Source organism: Periplaneta americana, chromosome 7, assembly GCF_040183065.1.
Source record: "Periplaneta americana isolate PAMFEO1 chromosome 7, P.americana_PAMFEO1_priV1, whole genome shotgun sequence".
Lineage (NCBI taxonomy): Eukaryota > Metazoa > Arthropoda > Insecta > Blattodea > Blattidae > Periplaneta > Periplaneta americana.
The window spans coordinates 168,380,512-168,407,627 of record NC_091123.1 but is presented as its reverse complement, the minus strand read 5'-3'; the positions used below and the strand labels follow the sequence as shown (position 1 = coordinate 168,407,627).

Here is a 27,116-nt window from a genome sequence, read left to right as displayed (position 1 = left end):
GATAGCTTCTATGAGGAATTGGAACAGACTTTTGATCAGTTACCTAGATATCACATGAAAATTTTATTGGGAGATTTCAATGCTAAAGTAGGACGGGAGAATATTTTTAAACTAACTATTGGAAAAGAGAGCCTACACGTAACTAGTAATGATAATGGAGTTAGGCTAGTCAACTTTGCCACATCAAAAAATTTGTCAAAAGTACAACATTCCCCCATAAGGATACACATAAATATACTTGGACTTCTCCAGATGGACTGACACATAACCAGACAGATCACATCTTGATAGATAAAAGAAGACATACTAGTATAGCAGACATTCGAACCTTCAGGGGGGCAGACTGTAATTCTGACCATTATTTAGTAATTGGAGAACTAAGAGAAAGACTATCAGTAGCCAAGCGAGTAGAGCAACAAGTTAATATTCTTCTCTCTATCCAGGACTGAACACTGTGATTCAGAAGATAAATTATGAAAATGATATAGTAAATAAATATTTAATTTTTTCATGCTGTTAAACATCAAATTACTGAACAAAATAACTTGCAATTCCTTGAAAATTTAAAAAACAAAATATTTATATAGCTACCATGAACTTAAATACAAACTTTAAAACCACGTATTAAACTGTCATGATAGATCTAGATGATGACCTGTCTGTTATTACATGCTGTACTTGTTTTCAGCCCAAGCCAGCCAGTGACGAATGCACTGATAGACCCGTGCTACACTCCAAGTGGCATGGCCACAGAGCCACTTCGCTTCCCGAACTTGGTGACTGGCTTCGAACGTAATCCGTCTCATGCTGCTCGCGCTGCGCTTTATACCCGCTACACGCCGTATGAGTGGACGCAGAGTAACGTTAGTCATTACAATGAAGCAGACACCAACCGCAACTTTTCTGAGCGGCTCCGTAGCGATGCCATCAGGGTCATGAGGTGAGACAGTAAAAAGCAGGCCAGCCGCATTTTTTAAAAATAGACATGCTTTGAATTTTGTAAGGTCTAATTGGAAAGACAAAGTTAATGGATATACAGCCAAGCAATGAACATCCATGTGCCTCTATAATTTTCCAATATTTCTTTCGTAAATTAACACTTTTTAAATAGATTTCATCAACTTTAAAAATAATATTTAAGAAACTAGAACTTATGTTGGTGTTGAATACTTTGGAATAGAGGAAAAAAATTGAGTCGGTATCTAGTAGAGTTTCTGGGTAGCTCAGTTCGGTAGAGCATTGATGCGCTTAGCCAAAGGTCCCGGGTTCGATACCCGGCCCCAGAACATTTTTTCCCTTGAAATTATTCAAATCAGCTTCATAGGAAGCTACACTGAAAGCTAGATTTGCATATGTTGTTGGTTATTAAAATTTTCTTTTTAGTATTTGACAAATTCTGCATTATCCCCATTCTCATTGCTCCCTGGAGAAAGTCTGACTTTGACGGTGAGTAAAGCAGCAGAATTTCTGACACAAAATATGACAGCTACTTAAGCTGAATACATATTAGAGAATTATAATACATAAAAGTCATCATATCTTAAAATCAACAATGGGGAAAACTCTCAGCAGTCTAATGGCTACCAATGTGACGTGGCATGGGTTTAAATCTGACTGCCGGCAATGAATTATTAGTTCTTAGCATGGCATTTTTAAGAAATAAAGTAAATTAGGAGATACTACGTTAGCTATAGATTTATAGCACCCTTTCCCTAAATGATAGGATTCCAGACAAAATTAACAGACTATTTTCCAGTGTAGTTTTCCTGTTTCACGGACACATATTTTTTAGACTTGAATTCCACTTACTATCAGAAAAATAAAAAATTAGTTCCTAGCATCATTGCGACAGTTTTGAAGGCTTACATAAGGTTGTTAAATTTAGCACAGAGAAATGAGGTTATAAGATTGTATGCTTCCACAATGATTGTGTTTAGGAGAATTTTGGATTTTCCAGTGTGTTGGGACTTAACATCTTTCAGTATTTTTGGAACTTCCATTTTCAGGGCAATATAGCAATACTCTGTTATTCTGCACTACTCAAGATGGAATGCATTTCTGACATACTGGAAATGTTACATTCCAGCACACGGTGGAATCCCCAAACGTCTGCTTCTGAGAAAATGAATTTTGGTTAACAGTGTTTGTTTTACAGAGAGACAGACGAGAAGACAGCAACTGGTCAGCGTGAGTCAGGTCGGCGTCTGGGTGAACGCATCACTGACACTACCTTCTGGCGCAATGAAGTGTCCACTGAATTGGAACGGATGCTTGCTGAAACTAATCTGCTTCAGGACAAGCGCAGAGACTTGGAGAAAGCCATTCAGGACATTGAAGGGCCGCTACATATTGCTCAAGAATGTTTATACCAACGCGAGAACAGGCAAGGTCCGGAATAATCATAACCAGGACCAGCTATACTGTGTCCACGATTATACCTTATATACCACTATGAATATGTTTTTCTTATATAAAATTAATAAATCGAATTATACGAGTTTTACATTTCTTTCATACATAATAAACATTTCAATAAAATCGCGCATTTACGTAAGACATATTTATTCTTCTCAGACATCAAAATGTCTGTGCACTTTATTTCACCATAAGTTTAATTTATATCGTATGATGTCTTGCTACTCTCTGTGCATATGCAAAGACAATCAGACTGTTGAACATTTGATTTTTCACTGTCCAGTGTTCGAAAGGAAAAGACACTTTCTAAGATATCATATCTCGGACTGCAATTTAAATTACTGCACATCCCTTTACCATTTGCTTAGGAAAAGATGTTGTTATAAACAATTCACAGAGTTTATACACCACATCCACGCAAGACTGTAGCTATTAAGTGTATGTAAATTAATGATGATATAAAATCCTAATGCACTATCTAATACAAGGTGCCTCTCTTTGGGACATAATAATAGTAATAACAACAATAACTATGTTTGTATTATAGATTTTACTATTGTTCAGTATTTGATGACAGGTATATAGTTTGTAACCGTAAGTAATTTTGTTTTTATTTCTTTACTATCGCAAATCACCTATATAATAGGTGTTTAATTTGTAACTAAGCCAATTTTTTGCATTATCTCTTTACTGTTGCTTAAAATTATGTATAAAATCGCAAATTTATGTCATATTCTTGCAATCTCTCTACTCCTTCGATTATAATTTCTAATTTTATTTAATTTTGTTTTAACTGAATGTAATTATTGCATAACGTATTTAGTATTGTTTACTGTCTATTAATTAGTGTATTTATATTGTAACTATGACTCATGCCTACTACTACTTCTTTAAAATTGTGTATTATCTCTACATAATGTATTTCACATGTAAAAAACTACAACCCTAATATATCAAAGGTAAAATAGGGTTTCAATATTTGGATAACAATAATAATAATAATAATAATAATAATAATAATAATAATAATAATAATAATAATAATAATAATGTCCTGCTACTCATTTCCCTTAATTTTAGTTCTATTCCTCTACTCATGCCACAATTCCTAAACAATCTGCTTCTTCCTTTTATCTGCAAATCCAATTCATTTCACTGCTATGGTGAACACAAATAATTACATATTTTTATGTTTTAGTTTTTCCTGCAGTGAAGAATAGTTTAGTTTGATGCTACAATATAAAATAGTAATATTACTCACATCAAGTTGTGCGTTGGTATTTATTTCACCTTCATGATGTCGTTGGATCTGGATGGATGAAAGACATACAGATTTATTATTATTATTATTATTATTATTATTATTATTATTATTATGTTTCAATAGGTAGCTAATTTATTAAACTTCTTAATACAGAAAATTAAGACTAATACTGTTATACTTATACTTCCATTTTATCGACTGAATACCGTCTTTATTGCACAGGAATTGATCTGGTACATGATCAGGTGGAACAGTCTCTATTGTGTGAAGTAGAAAACCTCCGCTCCTGCCAAGATCGTCTCAGAAATATTCACGAAAAAAGTATACAACAGGTACCTGTCAAAATTACAAGTATGACCTTGCTAGCAAATTATAATGGTACTTAGCTATTAAAAATGTCTAAGGCGAGAAGATACTATATGGACAGCTTTTCTACTATAAGAATTCCCTTTTCTTCACTCTTCGTCTATCTCTACAATTTTTATTAGATTATCATTCTCTTATATACGAAATACTAAATAAGTAGCATGGAGAAATATTACTATAATGTTGAGATTCTCATCGTTTTTTATAACTTGCGTCCTCTCCAAAATATTTCAATTTTATGTTGCCTTCAGAAAAAAAGTGCAAGTAAATAGACGTAACAACAACATTTATAAATATAGGGTGATTCACGTGCTTTAAGAATCAGTTATATAAGTCATTTGAGCATAAAATGCCATATGAACATGGTTCTGATTACCATTAGTTTGAAAGTTATTCATAAAAATCCAAACGTCATACTGTGAATCAGGCTTTGGAGTTGCTTGCATCATAATACAAACATTGGAATGTAAACTAAGCAGAGGTTTGCACTGTAACGTGAAGCACGGGGGAGAAGGGTAAGCTAGGTCTGGTCATATCAGCTGCGCTCATCAGGTACAGCCATGTCGAGGTACAAAACCCTAAGTGCCATTCACATCCGTGCAACCAAATGCATTGAAGTGGAAGGAGGGATATTTGAAAATCTGCTTCCAAATTGAAGTATGTTTATTTTATGATTAACACAGTATTTTTAATTAATATTTCTGTGTATTTTAAGTGAATAATTCTTAGTTCTGCTCAAAACCATAGCTACTTCCGTAGGATTCAATCAGCTGTAATTCCTTAACGGTCGATAATCGGACCCATGTTCATAAGATATTTTATGCTCAAAATGGCCCATAGAACTGATACGTAAAGTGGGGGTCATTAGTCGTGAAGCACCCTATATACGTACAGTATTCAATACTTTAAAATAAAGTGTCACGCTGCAATTAAAAGGATGGACATTAATGCTCCTTTGAATATAACTTGTAATATTGAACCTATTGTTCAGAAAGGCATCAAAACTAATTTTCCACATTTAGAAAAAATTGTTTTTGTTGTGGGACTGTCACTGCTGAAAATCTGGTTTCACGCAGTGAAATGTTATGGGAAGGAATGTTAAAAGTTTTCTATTGGAGTCAGGAATAGGTCGAAGAAATTGCCTCTGTTTTGGGTAAAGTTATGAAAGATGAATGACAGCATATACTATATGGTGTGAAAGAACTATTAAAGACAGTGCTATGAAAATAGATACTGTGTTCCATACTATTTATTCATCTGTTCATCTATTTATTCATTTCTCCCTCAAAGTTTTAGTGACCAGTTTCCTGTTGTCATTAAATTAAATATGCTTCAAGAGCACCGAAGATAAAATTTGGAACGACCCAAGATTTCTTGTATCGAAAGTTTTGTTGGATGTGATGAATGAAGGAGATGTACATATTCTGAAGACGTGAAATTGTCTAAATGTATCCAATTTAAAATATTCCCCATTGACATCAGTTTCTGTGAAAACATATTTTACTGCACACAAAATTATAGAAACAAAGGGTATAATTTGACAATAAAAAACTTAAAGTACAAAAATAATAGTGATAGAAATGTTATATTGAAAACAAAATTATAAATCAAACATGCCGTAATACTACTTATATCAAGAAATAAATTATCTCCAGTTTTAATGGTATGGATCTACAGATTTGTTTGTTCATTTAAAACATCCATAACATGATAAATATTGTTTTAACAGTACACGTTATACATCTGAAGTCTGATTAGTGCCATGTGTAGCTAACAGGCGATGTGTGCCACCCTACCCCATTATCTCCTGGTCTAGCTGTCTCATAAGTGGTGCCTTGTTGGTATCACTTGAGGTTCAGACCTGTCTAAACAACAACAGCATACATTTAAAGATCTAAAATAATATACATGGAAAATATACAGCTCTCTCTTCTCTTCAACTCCAGTCATTACAGAATTTATTTCAAGTGCCCAAATTTAAAATTTTCTTTTAGGATCTGTAAACCCAAGATGTAATGTACAGTATATCAACATGTAAGTATTTTCGTATGTTAAGCAGTCAATCATTGAGGAATAAAGGAGGAAGAGCGAGCTAAAAGCTGCATCTCTTGGGGGTGATTAAAGTATGTATGTAATGATTGTGAAGTATATTCTGTCATTTATTTTATTATCTAAAATTCTGAGGCACTACGAGTTTGAATTTTCGGTACTGTCTGATAAATGTCTCCCACGAAATAAAATACTTAAGTTTCTTCATATTTTGATGCAAAAAAAAAAAAATAAAATAAAATACATGAGTATCCTCGAAAAATTCTTCTCTATCAGGACAGACACTATTACAATTATTTACATGGCGAAATGCATTTAATCTACTGTTAAAACTGTTCTTTACCCCACAGTTGAGAAACAATCGAGCAGCTCAACATGAGTTGGAGCGTGACCTGAAGGGCAAGGAGTCTGCCCTTGGCATAGACAACATGTGCCACCAACTGAATAACTTCTCACGTGGCATCAATTACTATGGCGGCATTGAGAAGTTTGATCCTACGTAAGTTCACCTATCACGATCCAAAGTGATAGAATTTGTCTTTTCAATTTATACAATACTTGCTGTATTACACAAAATGTAGGTCATGTTTCTCATCACTCCTAACCCACGAAATCATAATTTTTAAAACTAAGGTGTGGTTTATATAACAACTATATTAAATAAATTTAAATGTTCTTGGGGAAACAAGCATAACGGGTTTTATTCTTGAAAGTTCGAATATTTTCAGACATGGCATATAGCTAAATGAGACCTCTATTAATGGAGCAGATGAAGAGCATTTTAACAGAATCCAAACATTTGTGTACACAGGGTTAGTGTGCCGGAGTCCTGGGCAGAGAACAGCAATCGCATTATCCAACGATCGCAGAATGAACGCTCCAAATCAGCACAGCTTCGAACCGATTCAGATAACCTTATTAATCAAACTGCTAATGATATATGGAACGCATGGAATGCTTCTAACAATGCTCTGTCACGCAGAGCATCGGAGATCTTAGAAGCGAAAGCTAAGCTACAAATGCATCTACATAAGGTAAACGATAATAATTAATTGGTGGAATTTCTTATATATAACTTAATAATAGTAATTTTATTTATTCTGGCGAAGTTAAAGCCATCAAGCCTTCTCTTCCACTTAGCCAGAAACAAAAGAAGCTGACACAATTTGCAATGAGACAAGTTAATAATTATAGACTAATATTTAAAGAACACTCAAACATTGATGTAGTCATACAAGCACACATTGAGTAAAATAATGCAAACATACTAAATAATAGAATAACTCTTCTCGGGTTCTCAGCTTGGAGATTAGCTTCCAAGCTAATCTCCAACTCACCTGGCTGAGAACCCGAGAAGAGTTATTCTATATCAAACGCCGGGAAAGCCTGAAATCATACATACTAAATAATAACTGCAAAATAATATGAGGCTTAGAAGTGACACTCAATGAATATGCAAGTGGTAAGTGAACCAATGTTACAAATTCAGACGTACGGTAAATTATAAGTATACAACACTGAAGAATATTACAAGTACAGTAGTGGCAAAAAAAACTGGACCGACCCTTGTGGCTGATTTCAGAGCCTCGTTCACTCCAGAGCATGATAGACTGGTAACTAAGACTTTCGTGGTTCGAATCCTGCCTGGGAAAGAAACCTTTTTTGTTCCTTATTCAAATTTATTCCCAATACTTTTCGATTTCAGCGATATTTGACTACTTAATTAACTTATACTCAGAACATGAATTTTACCAGCATTTCTATGTCTGCACCTTTCACCCAAAAATTTAATCACTCCACGTAAATCTGTTTTGAAAGAAGACGGTATTTGGTACTCTTCGTCACCTTATAAAAACTGGCCTACTGATACTGCTACATAATTTAACAAAGTCTTTAATAGTAGCAACTTGGGCAGGTTTTATTTGAACCACTCTTGTATTTTACATCTATGTTGTTATGAAATGTTAATGGTAATTTTTAGTTTAGTTTTTATATAAAAGTTGGTCTACGACTTCATTTGAGTGAAGTTCTATTTATGATGAGGTTATACTATGTGATATCTCGAAATACTGGGAAGCAATTAAGATTTTATTGTTGTTATTAGAGACAGCTCTTAAATTATCATCATGGAGTAGAAGATATCATTGGGGAGATGTCTCATAGAGTATAGAGCTGATGATGATTCCATTGCAGTTTCAATGTTTGGATGTGGACAAAGTAACTTTCTATGTTACTGAATGTAATATGTAAAAATCTTCATATCGATCACTCCATTATTTCTATTTCACGTTACTTCATTCTTAAATAATCCGTATATGTGTGTCACTAAGAATCTGTTTGTTGTTCAGATCCAACAAGAAATATTTGACGTTGAGAAGAACATGGAATTACTGCGCAAAGCAATCATGGACAAAAGCAATCCTCTGAAGGTAGCGCACACGCGTCTGGAGGCAAGAACACATCGCCGGGATGTGGAACTGTGCAGGGATGGCGTGCAAGCAAGGTTTGTAATGTCACACTATGGAACACACAATAAGGAGCAAGCGAGATTCAGACTCATGGGAGGAAGTAACACAGACAAATAAATTTCTCTTTAAATCATCCATTCAAAACAGTTATTCCTATATATTTCATAAGACTAATGAGAAGAACATGTGAAGACACATAAAAACAAAACAAAATTATTTCACACATAACAATAAATATTGCGCACAGACTGAAGGATTACCAATGGGCTCACCTATATCAAGCATATTAGCTGAAATCTTCGAATATAATATAGAACAAAAACACATACACAACACTGACAACAACAAACACGTGGAGAAAATAATGTACTGGCATCGATATGTAGATGACACAATAGTCTTATATAATGGCAATAGAAAACCTACATCAACTACTCAACAAAATAAATCCCGAATTAAAGTATACAACAGAAACAGAACATAACCAAAGTATACAACAGAAACAGAACATAACCAAACTATAAACTTATTAGACATCACTATAACCAAAACAAACAAACACGAATTCAAGATATACAAGAAACCCACAACAACCACAACACATACACAATTCATCAAACATGCAGTTTTCCGTACAATGTACCAATGAACAATGACAACTACATTGAAGAACTAAATACAATAAAATATAAAGCAAACAAGACAAGGGATATAATCCTAACATAATTCACCAAAACAGAACAAAATTCACCTAAATGGAGCTGTCAACATACTTCCAGTGAATCACATATTTCGTGCGAAAATGAAACCATTCTTAAAACATTTCTAGCAATGAAGGAAACCGGGACACAGTGCCAAATAGTGGATGTCTGGTCACCCTGCTTCTGCTACAGTTTTACATATTTTGGTTTTTATTTCTTTTGTAATCCTTTATTCCAAGAAACACTATTCTTCATCATCATTATCATCGTCCAAACAAATATTGGGCCTAATAGTCCGTTACAGTCTCAAGCCATCTGTTTAAAGGTCTTCTCTCTTGGACAGTAGGCAGCAATGCGAGTCCTTTCCATGTGGTGAACACGTTGCTGCCAGTTAGTTCTGTAACTATAGATGTAATCCAAAATAGAAGATGTTTCAAGCTATTGAAGAACATCTTCGTTCTTTTTGCAGTCTAACCTTGTATAGCCAGCTGTTTAATGTAGAAATAGTCAACTATCAGAATTTAATTGTTAATTTCATCAGCATGTTTCCCATCATTTGTTATTTTCACCCCTAGGTACTAGTACAGTATATGAATATTTTGTTCACACTCTTTTTTCCGATATCAAGTCTTTGTGTGTTCCTTCTATTGTGTTTACATTACAACAGCATCTAAGTGTCTACCCAAACTGTGCAGTACAGATAGCCTGCGGCATCACGATATGCAGTATATACATAAAGAATAAGTCCATTCAAGGCTGTTGTGCTATATTTCGGACCCCTCCTCCATACAACAAAAAAAGATTCAGTTTTTTATATTGCTATATCAATTTTGTAGTAATGTAGGCCTATTCTTCGTAATTCTGAGCTAAAATTAACTGACAGTCATCAAATTGTAATGCTTATATAATATTATCGTCTATTGGAATCTTCATTTTTTTTCCTCCATATATGGAGAGTTTTTCCATATAGCTTGTAAATAGTATTGGTGACAAACTATCATTTAGTACTGTAATACAGTTTTAATGCTATTCTAAAAAAAAAAAAAAAACTGGAGCTGCGTAGACTGAGAAAGCAGGAGGTCCCAATGCCTATGGTACGAAGTTTGAACACATTTCACGCAATCCTTACATAGTTTGATTCCTCCCTTGCACCGGTGACTCAGCAACGAAATATGTGTTGTCTGTCCCCTCACGAGAACAGAATAAACAAGCAGGAGTTCTTTAAACACAGTAAAAAACTTGTATGTGATAACAGAGATATATTGTGTGTTAATAATCATGTTCCTACAGACTGGTGAAGGAGGTCCAGGACATTGGAGAAAGCATCGAGTATCTGCACAGGAAGCTGCAAGAAGCAGAAGCACAACATCAGCAGCTGCTGAAGACTCGCTCCAACCTGGAGACAGAACTGCAGATCAAGGTGAACTCACTGTTCATTGACAGGGAGAAGTGCCTGGGCATGCGTCGTAGTTTTCCCATCAGTGCTACCATCAAGTATTAAATTAGGAACAACTTACCTTCAGTTCAACTACTGAAAGCAAGAGCTTGAATGAACTTCCAAATGAAAGTGGTAATGATGAGCAATTTGCCTTCGTAAATTAAATTCTGATGTTACCTATAAAGCTACATGAATTTGGAGAATAAATATTTTCTCAAGTCTGGAGTTTCATTGACATACCGCAACTGAGAGAAAAAACGGAAATATGTTAGTAATTATAGAAGAACATTAGTTTTGCCTGCATATAATATTAAAGCTTGAAGATCAGATCTAAATGCTTCTCATTTCCTATGGAAAATTCTCTATACTACAATAACACCATTCAAAGTGTGGCATACAGTACAATAAAATATTAATCATTGACACATGAGGTGGGCATTATCTATCAATCCAAAATATATTAAAATAAAAATTAAGGAAAGTGGAATTTCTGTACAGTCTAACGATTTTCATTAACATATTTTTTGATACTCTTCAATTTCATTTGTTTGATATATCTACTACAATTAGGGAATAAATCAAGATTATGATTAGAATATCAATCATCTTGTTTAAATCTATGCACTACATTTACCGTAATTATTGTAGACTAAATAGAGATCTAAAACATTCATTGAAGTAAGATTAATTAATTATTATCTTTCAAAGAATTCAAGTGGGCTTGAATTTCTGAAAAGACAATTGATGCCCTGCTTTCAACTACTGCAACTGAGAGAGTGTGCACGTAGTTTAGAAAATGTTACTATAGAATGGGCAGGACTGTGACAGTTGGAATCATTAAGGGTGCAGTATGGATATGATATTTGGATTTCATGCACAAAAATAAATTAAAAAATCAAATCAATTGTAGACATTGCCAAACAATTGCATTAGACTTTTCAATTTACACAGTAACGCAATGTGTGGCATCTTACTCTGAACAGATGTTGCTGTAACATGATTATTTATGATTATTAGTATCTGATAACTATTTCATGAATAAGACTGGATCTTCAGTGACATGAGTCAAATATAATATGAACAATCATAACACCTAAACGTCTTGTAATACAGAATGGCCGAGAAGTGGACGTACCCCCTTTATTTTCGACACTACGTGGTTATGATCCAATTGATGGTGTAAGGGTCCAGACCATCACTGTCTGTGCCATGTTCTGTGGAGATTATCTGGGCCATGGCGTGAAGGCATCTTTCTCAGCTCCTCATAACTCTTCCATTGTGCGATACTGCTTATTATTTCCATTGCAAGGTTGCCAACACAAATATTCGCGAAATAAAGGGAAGTACGCCCATTTCTCAGCTGCTCTAACTTCATTCATGTATGCATTGAATAGTCCACAAATTATTATATTTTGGAAAAGAGTTCTGGTATATTTTATTCATTTGTTTTATGACTAATGACTTCATTTGTTATTTATGTGAGCAATTTTATGTTAATTTATATGTCAGTGTATTTGTTCAAGGATCATTTAAGACAAATTTATAAAAAAGAAACATTGTCTTGAAAGCTTTGATCCTCTTGTTACATTTAAGACGTTAATAATCTCTTGAACTTCAATAGGGCCTAAATTATAGTGACAAGTGTGATACAGGTTCATTATCATCATTGATGCATTCTTAATGTCACCCATTTTATTTAAAATATCTTTAAATTACTATTAATATCCAATTTTGTACATGAAATAGTGTCATTAATTAGTAAAAAATTAGTTACCAGCAAAAAACTGGAGAATTAATACTTATCGCCTATAGCACAACAAGCCCACAAATACAGTAGGCTATAATACATTTTGTATTTCTCAAATGCGTTAGACCAAAGATGTATTCTGCAGAATAACAGCAGCATGACTCCATCGTGAAAACATTCATTACAATGAGCAATGAGAAAAGAAATGAAATAGAAAACAGGTAAACATTTTCTGTCTACTGAAATCAGAAGATTAATTCTGATATATTTCATACTGAACAATCAAAACGAACAGCTTGTTTGAAGTCACAAGTAAAATTTCATATTAGAAGAATTTTAAATGTTTATTTTATTTGTTAATTTGTATATTAGTATTATTGCTCGATGTACAATTTTATTATGAGATTTATATAGTATTTATCATAGTGGTCATTAAATATGTAGATTTTATAGTCTAAGATGATTGTAACTTATGTTGGCATCTTATCAATTAAGAGTTTATTGTAATGTTAGATGCATCAGAACTTATAAATATATACTGCTTTACACACACAAAACGGTGTTCGAGATATTCTCTGAAATAAACCAACCCTCTGTCATTGTACAATAACAAAATAAGAGTTATGACTTTTCATAGAAATATTATGGAAGAAGTGTGCAACAATGAATGTGAAAAGTTTTGATATTGTTGATATTTATTTATTTAATACTTTATATAATATTTGGTATATTGCCATTTGTCTGTTGGTTTGCCAATAAAGTTGTCTTCCCCATGATAAATAATAAATACAATGTTATGGCACAAAGAAAACAGTTTCATCCTAAAATTTACTATCACAGCTGGACATTTTACATAATTACGTACATAATCTGTTGTTTTTTATTACAGAGGAATATTCAATAAATAAAATCACGTGTCAGTTCACACAAAATTCAGTTATGGATGATTTAGTCCTTTTTATAAGTCAAGGTCGACCTCGCAAGAGACTTCTACATTAATGTATTAACAGGATCAAAACAGGTCATGGGGCCTACATCCCTAATTGCCTTATGATGATGCTGATGATGATGATATTCTAATTTCTTTCAGAATGATGCCTTTTTCAATTTTCACTTTACTTTGTTTCTGCAACACATATCGGCCTATATGCAATAAAAATTACACACTGTTTGTACAAAATTCAATATTTATTCTTCCACTTTATATATAGATTTGCGAAAGTAAATAAGCTAGATTTCTTACACCTCAGTCAGACCAGACTTCTCATATTTTATAGGCAATAGTTTCTTAAATTATGAGAATATCTTTTCCATATCATTATTAATCTACTATACTTTGTTTCATTATGTGCGCAATACTTGTAATTAAATAAATTCTGATTTAATTCAAACATAAACAGAGATTATAATACTATACTTCCATAAAAATTCAAGCCAGAGTTTCAAAATGTTTCAAACTGTGTGTTACCCTTCTCAAAAATAGCTACTACCTAATTTTGATAAAATAGTCAAACTATAAGCACCTGCAAGAGACTGTTTCAAATTTCCAATGAAGTAACAAGAATAGGAAAGTCATTAAAACGTGTCTGTGCATATTTATCTAAAAACCGCTCAGTCCTATGTTTACATATCAAAACCTTGATAAGTAAAGGCAGCAGCTACATATCACATAATGATGACGTGGGAAGCAGTTTTATTTCCTCAGATGGATCGAGAAATACACGCACTTAAAACATGTTTCATTAATAACCTTTACTGAATCTTAAATGGAAAAAAGTGATCGATTTTTCCATATATTTTCTTTTTCACTTAGCTCTTTATACAATCGAATTTCTTGAGAGATACATAACCTTTATCTCGTGTGCATTCCTTTTCTTTAATTTCGAATTTGGTTAAGGAGAAGAGTATATTAACCTCTACTAGATACAAAAATACGAACATTTTTGTTTTCCCCAAAATTGGGGACATTATTTACATTAAAGAAGACTATCTATTACATTGTACTACACTGACGATGGCGGGCTTATGTGAGGCCGGCAATGAACCTCTGGGTTCCTTAAAGGCCATAAGCTTTTTTTTTAGTTTATTTAACGATGCTCGCAACTGCCGAGGATATATCAGCGTTGCCGGATGTGCCAGAATTTCGTCCCGCAGGAGTTCTTTTACATGCCAGTAAATCTACTGATATGAGTCTGCCGCATTTAAGCACACTTAAATGCCATTGACCTGGCCCGGGATCGAACCCACAACCTTGGGCATAGAAGGCCAGCACTATACCAACTCGCCAACCAGGTTGACTCTTTGATGTATCTTTAAAACCAAAATGCACAAACTTTATAACAGATGACAATACAGAAACCAATTATTACTCTCCTTACCAGAAAATGCAGACATTTTGTCACTCTTTTAATTGTATGATACATATTCTGACATGGGTCTTAAAACACAAACTGTCCATACAAAATACGGATGTATTGCAACCCTATCTTCTGCCCTGATAAGCTCCTGGCCACATGTATTATTTATTGTTTCTTGAATACATAGAGAACTGAGGTTCATAATGAATGAGCTGTTAAGGGTTTATTTAACAACATTGTTAGCCCCAATAAAAACAGACTTCTGTTCTCCAAATGTCCTTGTAGTATGGCTCCAACGTTCGTAACAGCTGTGTTCACTTCCAACCAACTAAAGTAACTACACTTAAAGTATCTTCTGCAGACTATTTTCTTCCAGTCTTGTGAATGTATTCCACTGTAAATGAAAAGGAAAAGCTATTAAACTTCTGTTTATTTAATATGCACGTATTTATATTTTCTTTACCGTCCATTTCTTGCCCATATCAAAGTTCAACTGTACCATACATCTTTACTGCCTAACTTTCTAACAATGAGAGAAATAAATTGTCTTAAAACAGCTATATTCGTTCATTCATAGTTTTCTCTCAAGGGCAGGTCTTTCACTGCAAACCCAGCATTCTCCAGTAGCTATATCTCAGAAATTAATTTTCTACAACTTCAGGGAGGTCTTAGTCATACAAAGAGGCAATGGAAACCAGCCAATCACCTAACCATATTTTTCTTTCTAGGTATTCTGTAGTCATGCCAATCTTCATTCGATTTCTATTATTGGTGGCAATAACAAATGTTGTTACTAATGCTGAGTTCTTGGCAATAAAACCATCAACTCTCTTGCTCTCCAGTATTTCTCACACACAGTGAGTTTAGAAGAAAGGGCTGGACATATGATTCTGATCCATTTCTTCCTGAAGACTGAATAATGGACAAAGTGGTAAAAAAATTCATCTGTAACACGCATCAGTGATGAAAAATTATAACTATTATTACTTATATTCATGTAGTAGCTACTGATATAGCAAAGATGAAAGGGAAGCTTATGCATAAAAATTCTTAAATTTTTTTAATAACTCTAAGGGCCATATTCATAGATATTCTTAGTGCGGGCTTACAGTGGATGATCAGCGAACTAACGTTTTTCGTATTCACAAATGAGTGTTAGCGATATATGATATGAATCCTGTACAAGCAATCACTCGATAGCCAGGGCTAGTTTAGCACGCTCGTAGCGCAGACTAGCAAAATGTCTATGCACAGCACCCCTAAAAGTTTTCTTTGGACTATTTATTATTATTAGTAATCTGTCCTAATATTGGACCTACGTTCGCAACCACATGAATTAGATACAGTGGAAGAGGAGGAAGGGGAAGATATTAATTTAAAACATTAAGATTTGTTACCTCAATCAACTTCCTTTAAAATTACAACTGTTACGTGTGGAGGATTCCACAATCGAGAAGTTAAGCTCCATTCTAGTAACTGTGAATGAATTAATCAGACGTACCATTAGGAAATGATAAGAAAATGGAGACAAAAAATTATATAGTATAGGTACTGTGAATGACAAAGGAGCTTGTGCTGTGCAGTTGTTAGTAATAAGCAGTCTCTGCAAATATTAGCTTAAACTACAACTTGGCATTGAAATAAAATAAATCTTCTTGACACTATAAGAAAATTATAATAATCTATAGAGAGGAAACTATTAAATGATGAATACTCCTCAATCAGGGAAGTGACAACTGCAACATAATGAGATAATTACAATGCAAGATGCTCTGGCCAATGAAAAACACTCAATCAGTCAGTACATATGAATCACTACTTCTGTAATCGACCCTATTGATTTAGCTTCGAACATGAAATCTGAGAGCAGTCTAAGGGAAGGGAAAGCAACAGTGAATTAGTTAGGAGAGGTGTAGATTGGATTTTTTCCATTGCTGGTAATTGAAAGAAAACCACAATGTTTCGAAGATGAAGATAGAGCCAATTTTCGAAACATTTCCTTTTCATTACCAGCAATGGGAATTTCAACCTGCGCCTCTTCTAAAGAAATTTAAGATATTTAGGTCCATTATCACTAAATTTACTGCAACCACGAACTTAACCCTTCAGTAAAGTAGCCATTGTAGGCTTCATCTTTGATCTTCAATTTATTTTATGTCTATGAATAACAATATTTGACTTCTGAATATTTTATTTTAAGAATTTCGTCCAGAATGGGACAGCAATCACTCAACTTGAAGGAAGAGGAAGAAGAAGAATAAGATTTTTTTTATTTCACGACACTTTATCAACTGCTATGATTATCTAGCATCTGAGTGAAATAAAGGTGATAATGCCAGCGAAATGAGTCCAGGGTCCAGCGCTGAAAGTTACCCAGCATTTGCTCTTACTGGGTGGAGGGAAAATCTTCAACCAGGTAACTTTCCCCAACTGGGATTTGAACCAGGGCCCGCTCATTTTACAGTCAGCCGTCCATAGCAGTGGACAAGAAGAAAAATTCGGCCAATATACAGCAGTATTCAAGTTGTCCTCAAAAATTTCCAGCACTTGAATAAAGTTTATCATATCCACTAATTCCAGCCTTTCGTTAAGTATGCAACTCTTGAAACATATATCACACAATTTACAAAAGTTTCAATACGATTATTTCATTCTCTAATACCGAACTGAAGGATCGTAGTCCATTAAATCCAGTACTAGAAAAGAAATCCACACTTCAATCCAAAACTATTACCGGTAATGTTATCAGGAATCAGTTTACAAAAAATAAAGAAGGTAAACTTGCGAATTCTAAGTGAGGCAGTAGAGCAAGTGGACAGCTTTAAATACTTGGGGTGTACTATAAACAGTAGCATGAGCTGCTGCCAGGAAGTCAAGGAAGCTTTTAATAGAAAAAAAAAGAGCATCTTCTGCGGACCTCTAGAAAAAGAAGTAAGGAAGAGACTAGTGAAGTGCCTTGTGTTTAGTGTGGCATTGTATGGGGCAGAAACATGGACATTATGACGAAGTGAGAGAAACAACTAAAAGCATTTGAAATGGGATATGGAGCGTGTAAAATGGACAGATAGAATAAGAAATGAGGAAGAGTGGGTGAAGAAAGAATGATGCTGAAAATGATCAAGAAGAGAAAAAGGAATTGGCTGGGCTGGGTCACTGGTTGAAAAGAAATTGCCTACTGAAGGATGCACTGGAAGGAATGGTGAACAGGAAAGGGGCAGAAGAGGATATCACATGATAGGCGACATTAAGATGTATGGATTATAACTGGAGACAAAGAGGAAGGCAGAAAATAAGAAAGATTGGAGTGCTGCCCTTGGACATAACACTATGAATGAATGAATATGAATATAGCTGAAATTGGAAATTATATGCATCCATGTGACTGTGGAATTTTAATGGAATATAAATACTTTGGAGTTAACCACTGTTGAAACTCATTTTCTAGATTTAAAAAAAACGTAATAGTTGCTGTATTTACCTTTCAGAAATGTTAAACTAATCACTTCCTTATAAATGACGGAACAGGTAATTTTAATCCCTCCTTTGCTTCAAAGAAAGTATAGGAAAGTGTAAGTGTGTCCACAGTCTCCATCTTTGGATCTTCTGCAAACTCAGGATCAATGTAGAAAAACACTGGCATGTCCACCTGAAATTAACAGTGTAACATTTATACAAATGCGAACAACATTCTTGTTGCTAATGACAAATGTACTAATATCTGCAATCATAATTAACAACTGTTATGCCAATTCTCTTCTTCAAATACCATATTTAATCGAAGATGAGGGAACATCGCATATAAGGACTATGATTAATGTATAGAGGACTTATGGCAACAGCTGAAGGTCAATTTTCTGAACACCTGAATCGCAGGAAGCTCAGTGCCTCTTCACTTGATGACTTTCGTCGTCAATCTACTAGAAGTCATAACCAGAGGGATAAGGTTTTGTGATAATACAGTTCTGCACTCTGAGGAGTAGGAGAGTGGATGGAAAGAAACTGTACAGCAGAACTGAGGTAGAGTGAATGCTCATCATCGTAACCTCTGTAAGAAAGAAAGATTCTCTAGCACTGCGACCTCTAAGATCTATTAGACTCCTGTTGGTCCTATTTCTGTATCTGTTCATGTAATACGAACGTTATAAGTTTGTCTTTACCCTACAAAGACGTCCACAAAACATTCAAATGACCTGTAACATCACACACAAATGCAAGATCTGATATCAAAAATGAATCCATGAGTTCAGAATGTGTTCGTCTTTCATTTCAAGTAACAACCTGGTCTCTTTTCTAAAATGGAAAAATAGTTCAGGAGTCATACCGCAACTCAACTACCTTATGGCACAAAAATAAAAAATCAATATGTGGCAAATCAGTATCTTGTAAAAATTACCTAAAGTTCCGGTGACTTACTTCTGCAGATCTAATAAAACTGTCTTCACTACAGTTTTCATAATTTCTTCATATTGAAGAACTTTGGCACAATAATTTTCCAGACGAAATGCAGAATGTACTGACAAAATACTCTAACCATATGCTAGTGATTTAAATTGCAAACGGAAAAAAAAAAACTCTTTTGCCAATCATAGCAAAAGCTCTCTCTGTAGCAGCAGACACAAGTTTTCCCATGACAATTATATTTTTATGGTGTCTTCAACCGCTACGAAAATATTTTCCCCATTTAAAGGAATTGCATACAAAAATTTCTCCATCATACAAAATTGCTTGTCCACGCCTTGAATGAAAATGACTAATTGTGCATTACCAATAATATTCGTACTTTCATGGAAGGAAACGGAAAATGCTATGACTTCTTTCATTGTTAATGATAACTGTCATTCACCATCTGAACTAAATTCTTCCATACGGCAAGTCACAACGTCGAGCTAAGAGGTTGGTCATGTTGAATTTGGCAGCTCCTCCTGGAGTTACCGCTCAGCAGTTATTCACAAGCACGGTTTCACAGAAAGTCCTTCTGACAGTGAGAATGGTCGACATTCTCTCATAATTAAGTAATACTATGCGACTGTGTAGGTAGCTAGAACGGTCACCTTGTTCCAAGTCTGTAAGTCCGTTTCCTGTTTGAAATGTTAAAAAAAATAATAATAAAGTATAACAGTAAACCATTAAGCTACTAAATCTATAAGTAAACATAAATCAAAGTAAACCATTAAACTATTAAATATATAAATAAAAATAAATCGAAGTAAACCATTAAGCTACTAAATCTATAAGTAAACATAAATCAAAGTAAACCATTAAGCTATTAAATATATAAATAAAAATAAATCCAAGTAAACCATTAAGCTACTAAATCTATAAGTAAACATAAATCAAAGTAAACCATTAAACTATTAAATATATAAATAAAAATAAATCCAAGTAAACCATTTACTTACTTACTTACAAATGGCTTTTAAGGAAGCCGGAAATTCACTGCCGCCCTCACATAACAATTACTTCTATGTAAATAATAAATGTTGTATAACATGGCATCATTGCAGTATACTAAAATAACTACAGATATAGGTAGGTTAAAATTTCCTACCTGTTCGTGTGGATTCAGCAACTGCTCTTCAAAACAAAAACATTGAATTTTGTTGAAATACTGTCCAGCTTCAAACGGGATAACATTATAAGTACTTATACCAGTGACAGGAACATCGGTTGGATTGCATGCTGTATAGAAGGCCAAAGCAGTTTCTCCAGGAATAACCTGAAAGTATTAAAAAACAGATGTATAAATAAATTATGTGAAATGAACCACGAAACGTAACAACGCAAAAGAATTCACAAATGCACAGCACTAATAGCATTCAACAAGCCTTCCTCCTCAACAGGTCTCGGTGTACTGATGGCAACTGTGTTGATTAGAAAGGGGAACATAAAATGTAATTTACGATTGAGGAAATGCTTTAACTTCAATTATCTGCATTAACGATCACTGATTGTTATCTAATCACACACTGGTTATAAAATGTGACTTCGGTATCTCGCACTGCAAAGTAATTGGCTGCAGCTGACACATTCATAATTCTTGGCTTGACTGATTACATGATCAGATGGAACCAAGCTTCAAAAGGGAAAAAATCGACCTGGGATCAATTTCCTTATTCTTAATGTTTCCTAACATCCATTACAAAATAGCTGTCTAACGTTGTGTCGAACAGGCTAACACAGCATTTCTCAAACTTTTCTGAAGTGGGGACCACTTTTTTAAGTCAGAACAGTTCTGCGGACCACCTTACAAAAACGAAATTTATCATTTATATAGCATATTTTAATATCAATATACTTACATTTTAATGTAGAAATAATAATTAAAATTAATTTAATTCAATTAATTTTATATTAGTATTAACTACTTAAGTTAATGTTAATAGAAGAAAATTTCATATATCCTCATCTCCAAAAAAGAGAAATAAAAAAAATTAATGCAGAAACATGCCCGATTTTCAACAAGTAAAGATGCAATTTTGCATGTTCTATTATTGGTGTACGACGTACAGTACGTGACCATTTCAATGTGCAAACTATTAAGAAAGTCATAAATACGTGAAAAGGTTCGGTACTTCGGTCCTGTTATGAATTCGGGTGGTCCCTGGCTGGCTTACAGGCACAGCGCCAGATGTGCACGGAAAAGATAGCGAGAAACACCACATTCATAGTGCTTTAAATCCCTCTTTTTTTTGTTAAGAATAGAGTGGGAAGTCGGTAGACGGGTAGGGTAAATAAATTTCGTAAAATGTCAGTACTGGGAGAAAAAATGAAAGGCGATTGTAATGTGTCATTTATAAACTCTGAGATTTTCAGCTATAATGTGATACGCAATTCGTTTGAATTTTATTTTTTCTTCAGTCTTTTTTGAAGGACCACAAGGGCAGACCTCGAGGACCACAGGTGGTCCACAGACCATAGTTTGAGAAACGCTGGGTTAACATATGCAGAACATTTCACAGTACATTTTCAGCAGCAAGATGTCACAGCTCATACAGTTAATGTATCCATGATGGAGCTGCACCAAGCAGTAGTAATGCGGGTCTTACCACCGGCCAGCCGACGTTCGACACACGCTGCATTATTACAATTTATTACGGGTTTAAGACACTAGTATGTAAAATTACTCGTAACAAACACGTTTAGGTGTCTGCCTCTCCAAAACTATGAGATGAATTTGGACATACTGTGTGTGAAATACATATAGAATCACGATATTTCAGAATCAGCAATCAGACTCCATGCAATGACAGCAAATGAATTGTTACTATTTGCTACCAAGTGACAGTGTTTGACATAACACCACGTTAAAATGTCTGGCAAAGGTAATGCAGGCAGAAGGAGCAGCATACAGAAAATGCAAAAGAAAAAAAAGCCAAAATTTATTCACCTTAATTTTAATCCCATAGAGTTTATTCACGGAAAAGATCCTCGAAACTCTGGTGGAACATACAGAATTTACATGCAGAAATCACTGTTTAAATTGTCAAGAAATAGTCAAAGTTATATATTATGTACTATAATATACAAGTTTGTAGGAAATTATATGTTTATTTCTTTACTAATTTAATTTCTAACTTAGCAGAAAATAATACTTTGTCTCTATGAGTAGCACATAATTCTATAGGCTGCAGGATAAAGTATCTAATTCCAAAGAAGCTGTTTGCAACATTTTACATTCTCACCCTTGTAGAGCGAGTTCCAATTTAGTGGTAATGATGCCAATTGTTTTGTTTCACTCCTGGCCATAGATTGGAGATTCCTGCTCTACAAATTCAAAATGCTGAGTCTAACCTTGATCTCTGCCTGCTGTGGTTTGAAGTTCCACCTCATGCTAGCAGCGGTGTCAGCATTGAACCGCACACTGATTACTCTGTCTCGAATCTTCGACATTGCCTCAACTTTGTTGGCATCATGCCCAACACCTGTTGTGCCTCCATAGCTATAGGCCTGGAAGAAACAAGCAAAATAATTTACTATGCAACAATTCACCTCTTCATTATATTCACTTTCTTAGTACCCAACTGCATAACAAGTAAATGTAAAAGACAGTTTAAAATCAATATAGCATAAAATAAAATAGTATGTTAGTACGACATTTTAAGATTATCACTTCATCAATACTGCACGTGGGATTTCTGTTACTTCATATGCATCTTAAGGTTTCTCTAACAATATAACACATTTTTATGTACCCTCCTTGCATTGGTCCAAAATGCATAGAGATACAACACAATTTCTGTTAGATTTCTTGCTTACGATTTCCATGGGTGTATGTATTATCTCAATTAGCACACAAAATAATCCATCTGTTCTAAAAAGGCAACTGAGTCTGGAATTTATCAGGTAGGCACCAGTACTGAGTATTATGATTCATGTATTTTTTATAATTATCTAAATTACACCATAAAGTAAGTTCCACTTTCCAAAATTTGTTATGCAAATACTATGGCACATTAGGTTATATGTTATGGGTGATTCTTTACAATTGCGTTACCTACGAAAGCAAAGTGGATATCTATCCAGAGCCACCTACCCGACCAAAATGTGTATAAGGCATTCCAAAAACATGAACCAACAACCGAGACTAATACTCACTTTACGAACACTTGCTTTCTATCTATGGACAGCTGTCAAAAGAAGAAGTGACCACGCTCTAGAGGCTAAGTTCCCTTTGGATTTCTTCACTACAATTGAGAGACAGGCAATGTTACATGTTGTTGGACCACATGGCCTGATATCTACAGTTATAATTGAAGTGTTCTGCATGTTACTATTGTAGTGTAGTGGTAGCATTTTGGGCTGGTATTCATGAGGTCATGCATTCGAACACAACCTAGTGCTTTTTATGTTATTTTGTTTTTAAGAGAGAGAGAAAATATAAATTGCTCCTGTCTCTTTCATTACTGTTTTAGTAATTAACATCAGATTCATGAATGTATTATGTCATGATTTTATCATTATTTATTATGACATTATGGCTGCAAATAGAAAAAAAAAAAAAGATTTTATTCTCAACAAAAAATATCTTCCGTGGTATAAACAAAACAAACTTACTGGCGTCTGCCTTACAAAATTCGAACAATTAAAAGTTGCAAAACAAAAAGCCACGATTCAATATTCAGTCCATCTTTCTCCCATCTTGCAGTTAAGTGGGTATGGAATCGACTAGTGTTTTCAAATAGCGAATGTTCTCAGCCATGACATCCCAGGCATCCTGGACAAGCTTCCACAAATCATCAGGACGTCTTGGTGGGGGATTGGGCCAATTTTTCCGCACATGTTCTTTACTTGTGTCCCCATAGCTCAGTCGGAAGAACATTGGAATTTAGAAGTCAACATCTCAGATTCAAATCCTCGTCACTTCTTTTCATTTTATTGTGTTACAGGATAGTACAGTGAAGTTAGTTTGGGGACGAAAACTCAAGCGTCCCCAACTGACCTCACTGTATAATGTAATAATACTGTATGAGAAGAAGAAACTAACACTAGTGTTCTGCAGCTGCATTGTTCCAAATCTAACATTAAATTTATATTATTTATACCACTAAATAACAGAATACAAATGATAACTTGGATATTATTGATATTGCTAAAGAACTATAACAGAATATAATGGTAACTTGAATATTAGGGCGTGCTTCTGTACAGGGGCAGTGGCATTTCCTCTAAGGTTAGAGCCCAGTTTAAGTGTGTGTGTGTGTATTAATCGAAAAAAAAAAATGTCATATAAACATGCGTCCTATTCTCAATATTTTCCAATATTTTCTAGCCCCTAATTTTCGATTAACACACACGCACGCACGCACACACACACACACCTAAATTGGGCTCTAACCTTAGAGGAGCGCGCCCGAATATTAGTTATATCGTTAAAGAACGATAACAAGATATAAATGATAACTTGAATATTATTTATATCACTAAAGAATGATAACAGAATATAAGTGATAACTTGAATATTATTTATATCACTTAAGAATTATAACAGAATATAAATGATAACTTGAATATTATATATATCGCTAACGAATGACAACAAAATAAAATGATAACTTGAACAAGGCCCGAACTCATAACCTTCGGGTCACTAAGCTAGCACTCTACTGCTGCTCTACAAGACGCAGATATCGAATGACTTCTGCCTGAGCACTATAGTTTCGAAACTGTTTCAAGTGAGCCTCTACAAGAGCATGCATCATGTAACACCACCGTGGTCCGAAGTGGATTGCAATATGTTTGCTGTTCACGAGTGCAGTCACTTTTTTTTTTATGGCTGTACCTAACCTACCAAAAAGCCTTACATACATCCCATCTCTCTGCCAGCTACCCTTTCACAGCAATTTTCCACCCTTATTCTGGTGCGAAATTGGCGTCACCGCTCAATTTTTCTTTTGTTCATGACACACATAACTCGACTAGAAGCCAAGTATGTACAGTACCTGGCAACATTATTATAATCACTCACATTTTTACTATATTTTACATATTACTTCCTCATTTGAACTCTGGTTTCCTTTCTTAAGCAGAATTCACATTACATATTTAATTTTTAAACAATATTAAGTATAATTACAATTATAACAATGTTAATTCAAGAAATATTGATAAATAACCAACCACACCTCATTTTTACAGAAATTTCAGTATTTCGTACGACCTCCTTTGGCTTTAATTACAGCTTCATTTCTCTTTGGCATGCTTACAATACACTTCTGTATTATTTACTGGATCCTCTCATTGTGATTCCAAACATGTATCAGCCTTTCAATAAGTCGAACTCTGGTAGTAATAAATTCTTTTGCCATCTCTCTTTTTACGAGTTCCCAGACATTCTCAATAGGATTCAAGTCCGGTGAGTTTCCTGGCCATGGCAAAAGTGGAATGTTTTTGGAAGCCAGAAACGTTTTGACTTTCCTAGCAGTGTGGCAAGGTGCACCATCTTGCATAAAATATATTTATCCCCATTTGGGAACCATTCGTTCAGCTGAGGGATAAGCCTGTTTTCCAAAACCTGGATATATTGATCTAGTTTCATTGTTCCCTGAACAATGTAGAGTCGTCCTGAACTTTTGCCTGATATCACAGACCATATCATGACTGATATTGGGTGTTTAACTGTGGTGACAGGCATCCAGGAGCAAAATTTTCTCCCTCTCATCGACGAACAAACATTGCTTTGTCCATCAAACACTGAAAGGTTGATTCATCGGAGAAGCAAACCTGAAAATTGTCAAAGAAACTGATAAAAATTCTAAATTAAATACTGTATTTAATACTTAAAGACTAAATTTAGAGTTTTTATCAGTTTCTTTGACAATTTTCAGGTTTGCACGCTCAAGACATTCAATGGTAATTGCTGGACGTCCGGTAGACACAAACAACCGTACGCGACATATCCGCACTTGCAAAACACAACACTTCTGCCGCATTGCAGGAAGCAAAAAGCTTTCTCTTATACAAAGTGTCATTATTGCATACAACGCCACTTGCGGCCAACTGAAGTGGAATGAAAACAAACCCGGATGGAGTACCTACCAGGTAATGAGCCGTTCATTTACTGAAGGTGGAACTTTCTTTAGGCCTTTAGACATGGTGTACAGCTCAGTACAGCCGACCTATAACTAGCCTAGTGATGTCAGAAATTATTTATATTAATATAGAATTATTGGTTAGTAATACCATGGTAATTTCATTAGATTAGGTTAGGTTTATTTGTGTGCATTTAGTGTCCTAAACTTATTCTATAATCTAACAATTAGGACTAAGCTTCCTGAATGGAATTCCACAGGCATACTTGGTTGAACTGCAGGCGCACTGTTCACACAAATAAATAAGGCTGCTGTCTACCGGGAGTGTAAAAAATACAAAATATCAAGCTTCAATCATCTACACAGAAACGTTTACCTGACAAAACATTCTGTATAACGGTACAGCAGCATAACTTAGTCCAACTGCAAGAACAGCTGTTGCGGCTATATAATACACTGTAGATCTTAATTTTTTCTGTCTTTCTGTCCAACCACTAGTTTCTTGAAACGGTTTGTTTTGCTGTTGTCTTAAATTGCACGACACATTAGTATGGAATTGATATGTTATTATTTTCCGTCTACGTGGAACGTTACTATTCCTACCTAGTATTCTTGACAAGTGCGGACAAAATATTCTCACAAGTAGCATTTTCTTTCAAACTGTACATTGAAGTTGGCTCAAGTCCATAAACTCAGCTCACTTTATTATTTATTGTAATCACGGCCACTTTGATGGTACTGTACTAATTTTCATATTCTGATGCAACTTCAGCGTACATCAGT

General features: G+C 34.5%; 2 protein-coding genes across 4 annotated transcripts in view; one reads left to right on the top strand and one right to left on the bottom strand.

Annotated features, from left to right (window-relative positions):
* The window catches only part of LOC138703685 (tektin-3-like), a 16,487-nt gene extending 4,908 nt beyond the window's left edge, over window positions 1-11,579 (top strand). The window contains exons 3-9 of the mRNA XM_069831784.1: window positions 689-940; window positions 2,156-2,388; window positions 3,902-4,011; window positions 6,445-6,593; window positions 6,906-7,128; window positions 8,443-8,597; window positions 10,554-11,579. Of these exons, the coding sequence (XP_069687885.1) occupies window positions 689-940; window positions 2,156-2,388; window positions 3,902-4,011; window positions 6,445-6,593; window positions 6,906-7,128; window positions 8,443-8,597; window positions 10,554-10,764 (1,333 nt within the window). The 3' untranslated portion in view covers window positions 10,765-11,579. The remainder of the gene's footprint in view (window positions 1-688; window positions 941-2,155; window positions 2,389-3,901; window positions 4,012-6,444; window positions 6,594-6,905; window positions 7,129-8,442; window positions 8,598-10,553) is intronic.
* On the bottom strand, window positions 5,612-27,116 carry Cox11 (Cytochrome c oxidase copper chaperone COX11). Of its 3 annotated transcripts, none has more exons than XM_069831787.1 (5): window positions 26,710-27,116; window positions 22,597-22,752; window positions 20,354-20,521; window positions 18,284-18,451; window positions 5,612-5,910 (listed from the first exon to the last, which is right to left on the bottom strand). In XM_069831787.1, the coding sequence occupies exons 1-4, from the start codon at window positions 26,980-26,982 to the stop codon at window positions 18,305-18,307; spliced, it is 744 nt and encodes a 247-aa protein (XP_069687888.1). In that variant the 5' UTR covers window positions 26,983-27,116; the 3' UTR covers window positions 5,612-5,910; window positions 18,284-18,304. The 3 variants fall into 3 exon arrangements, with proteins under 3 accessions (XP_069687888.1, XP_069687889.1, XP_069687886.1); XM_069831788.1 differs by having other exon boundaries at window positions 5,612-5,906; XM_069831785.1 differs by lacking the exon at window positions 5,612-5,910 and adding an exon at window positions 11,606-15,199 and having other exon boundaries at window positions 26,710-27,115.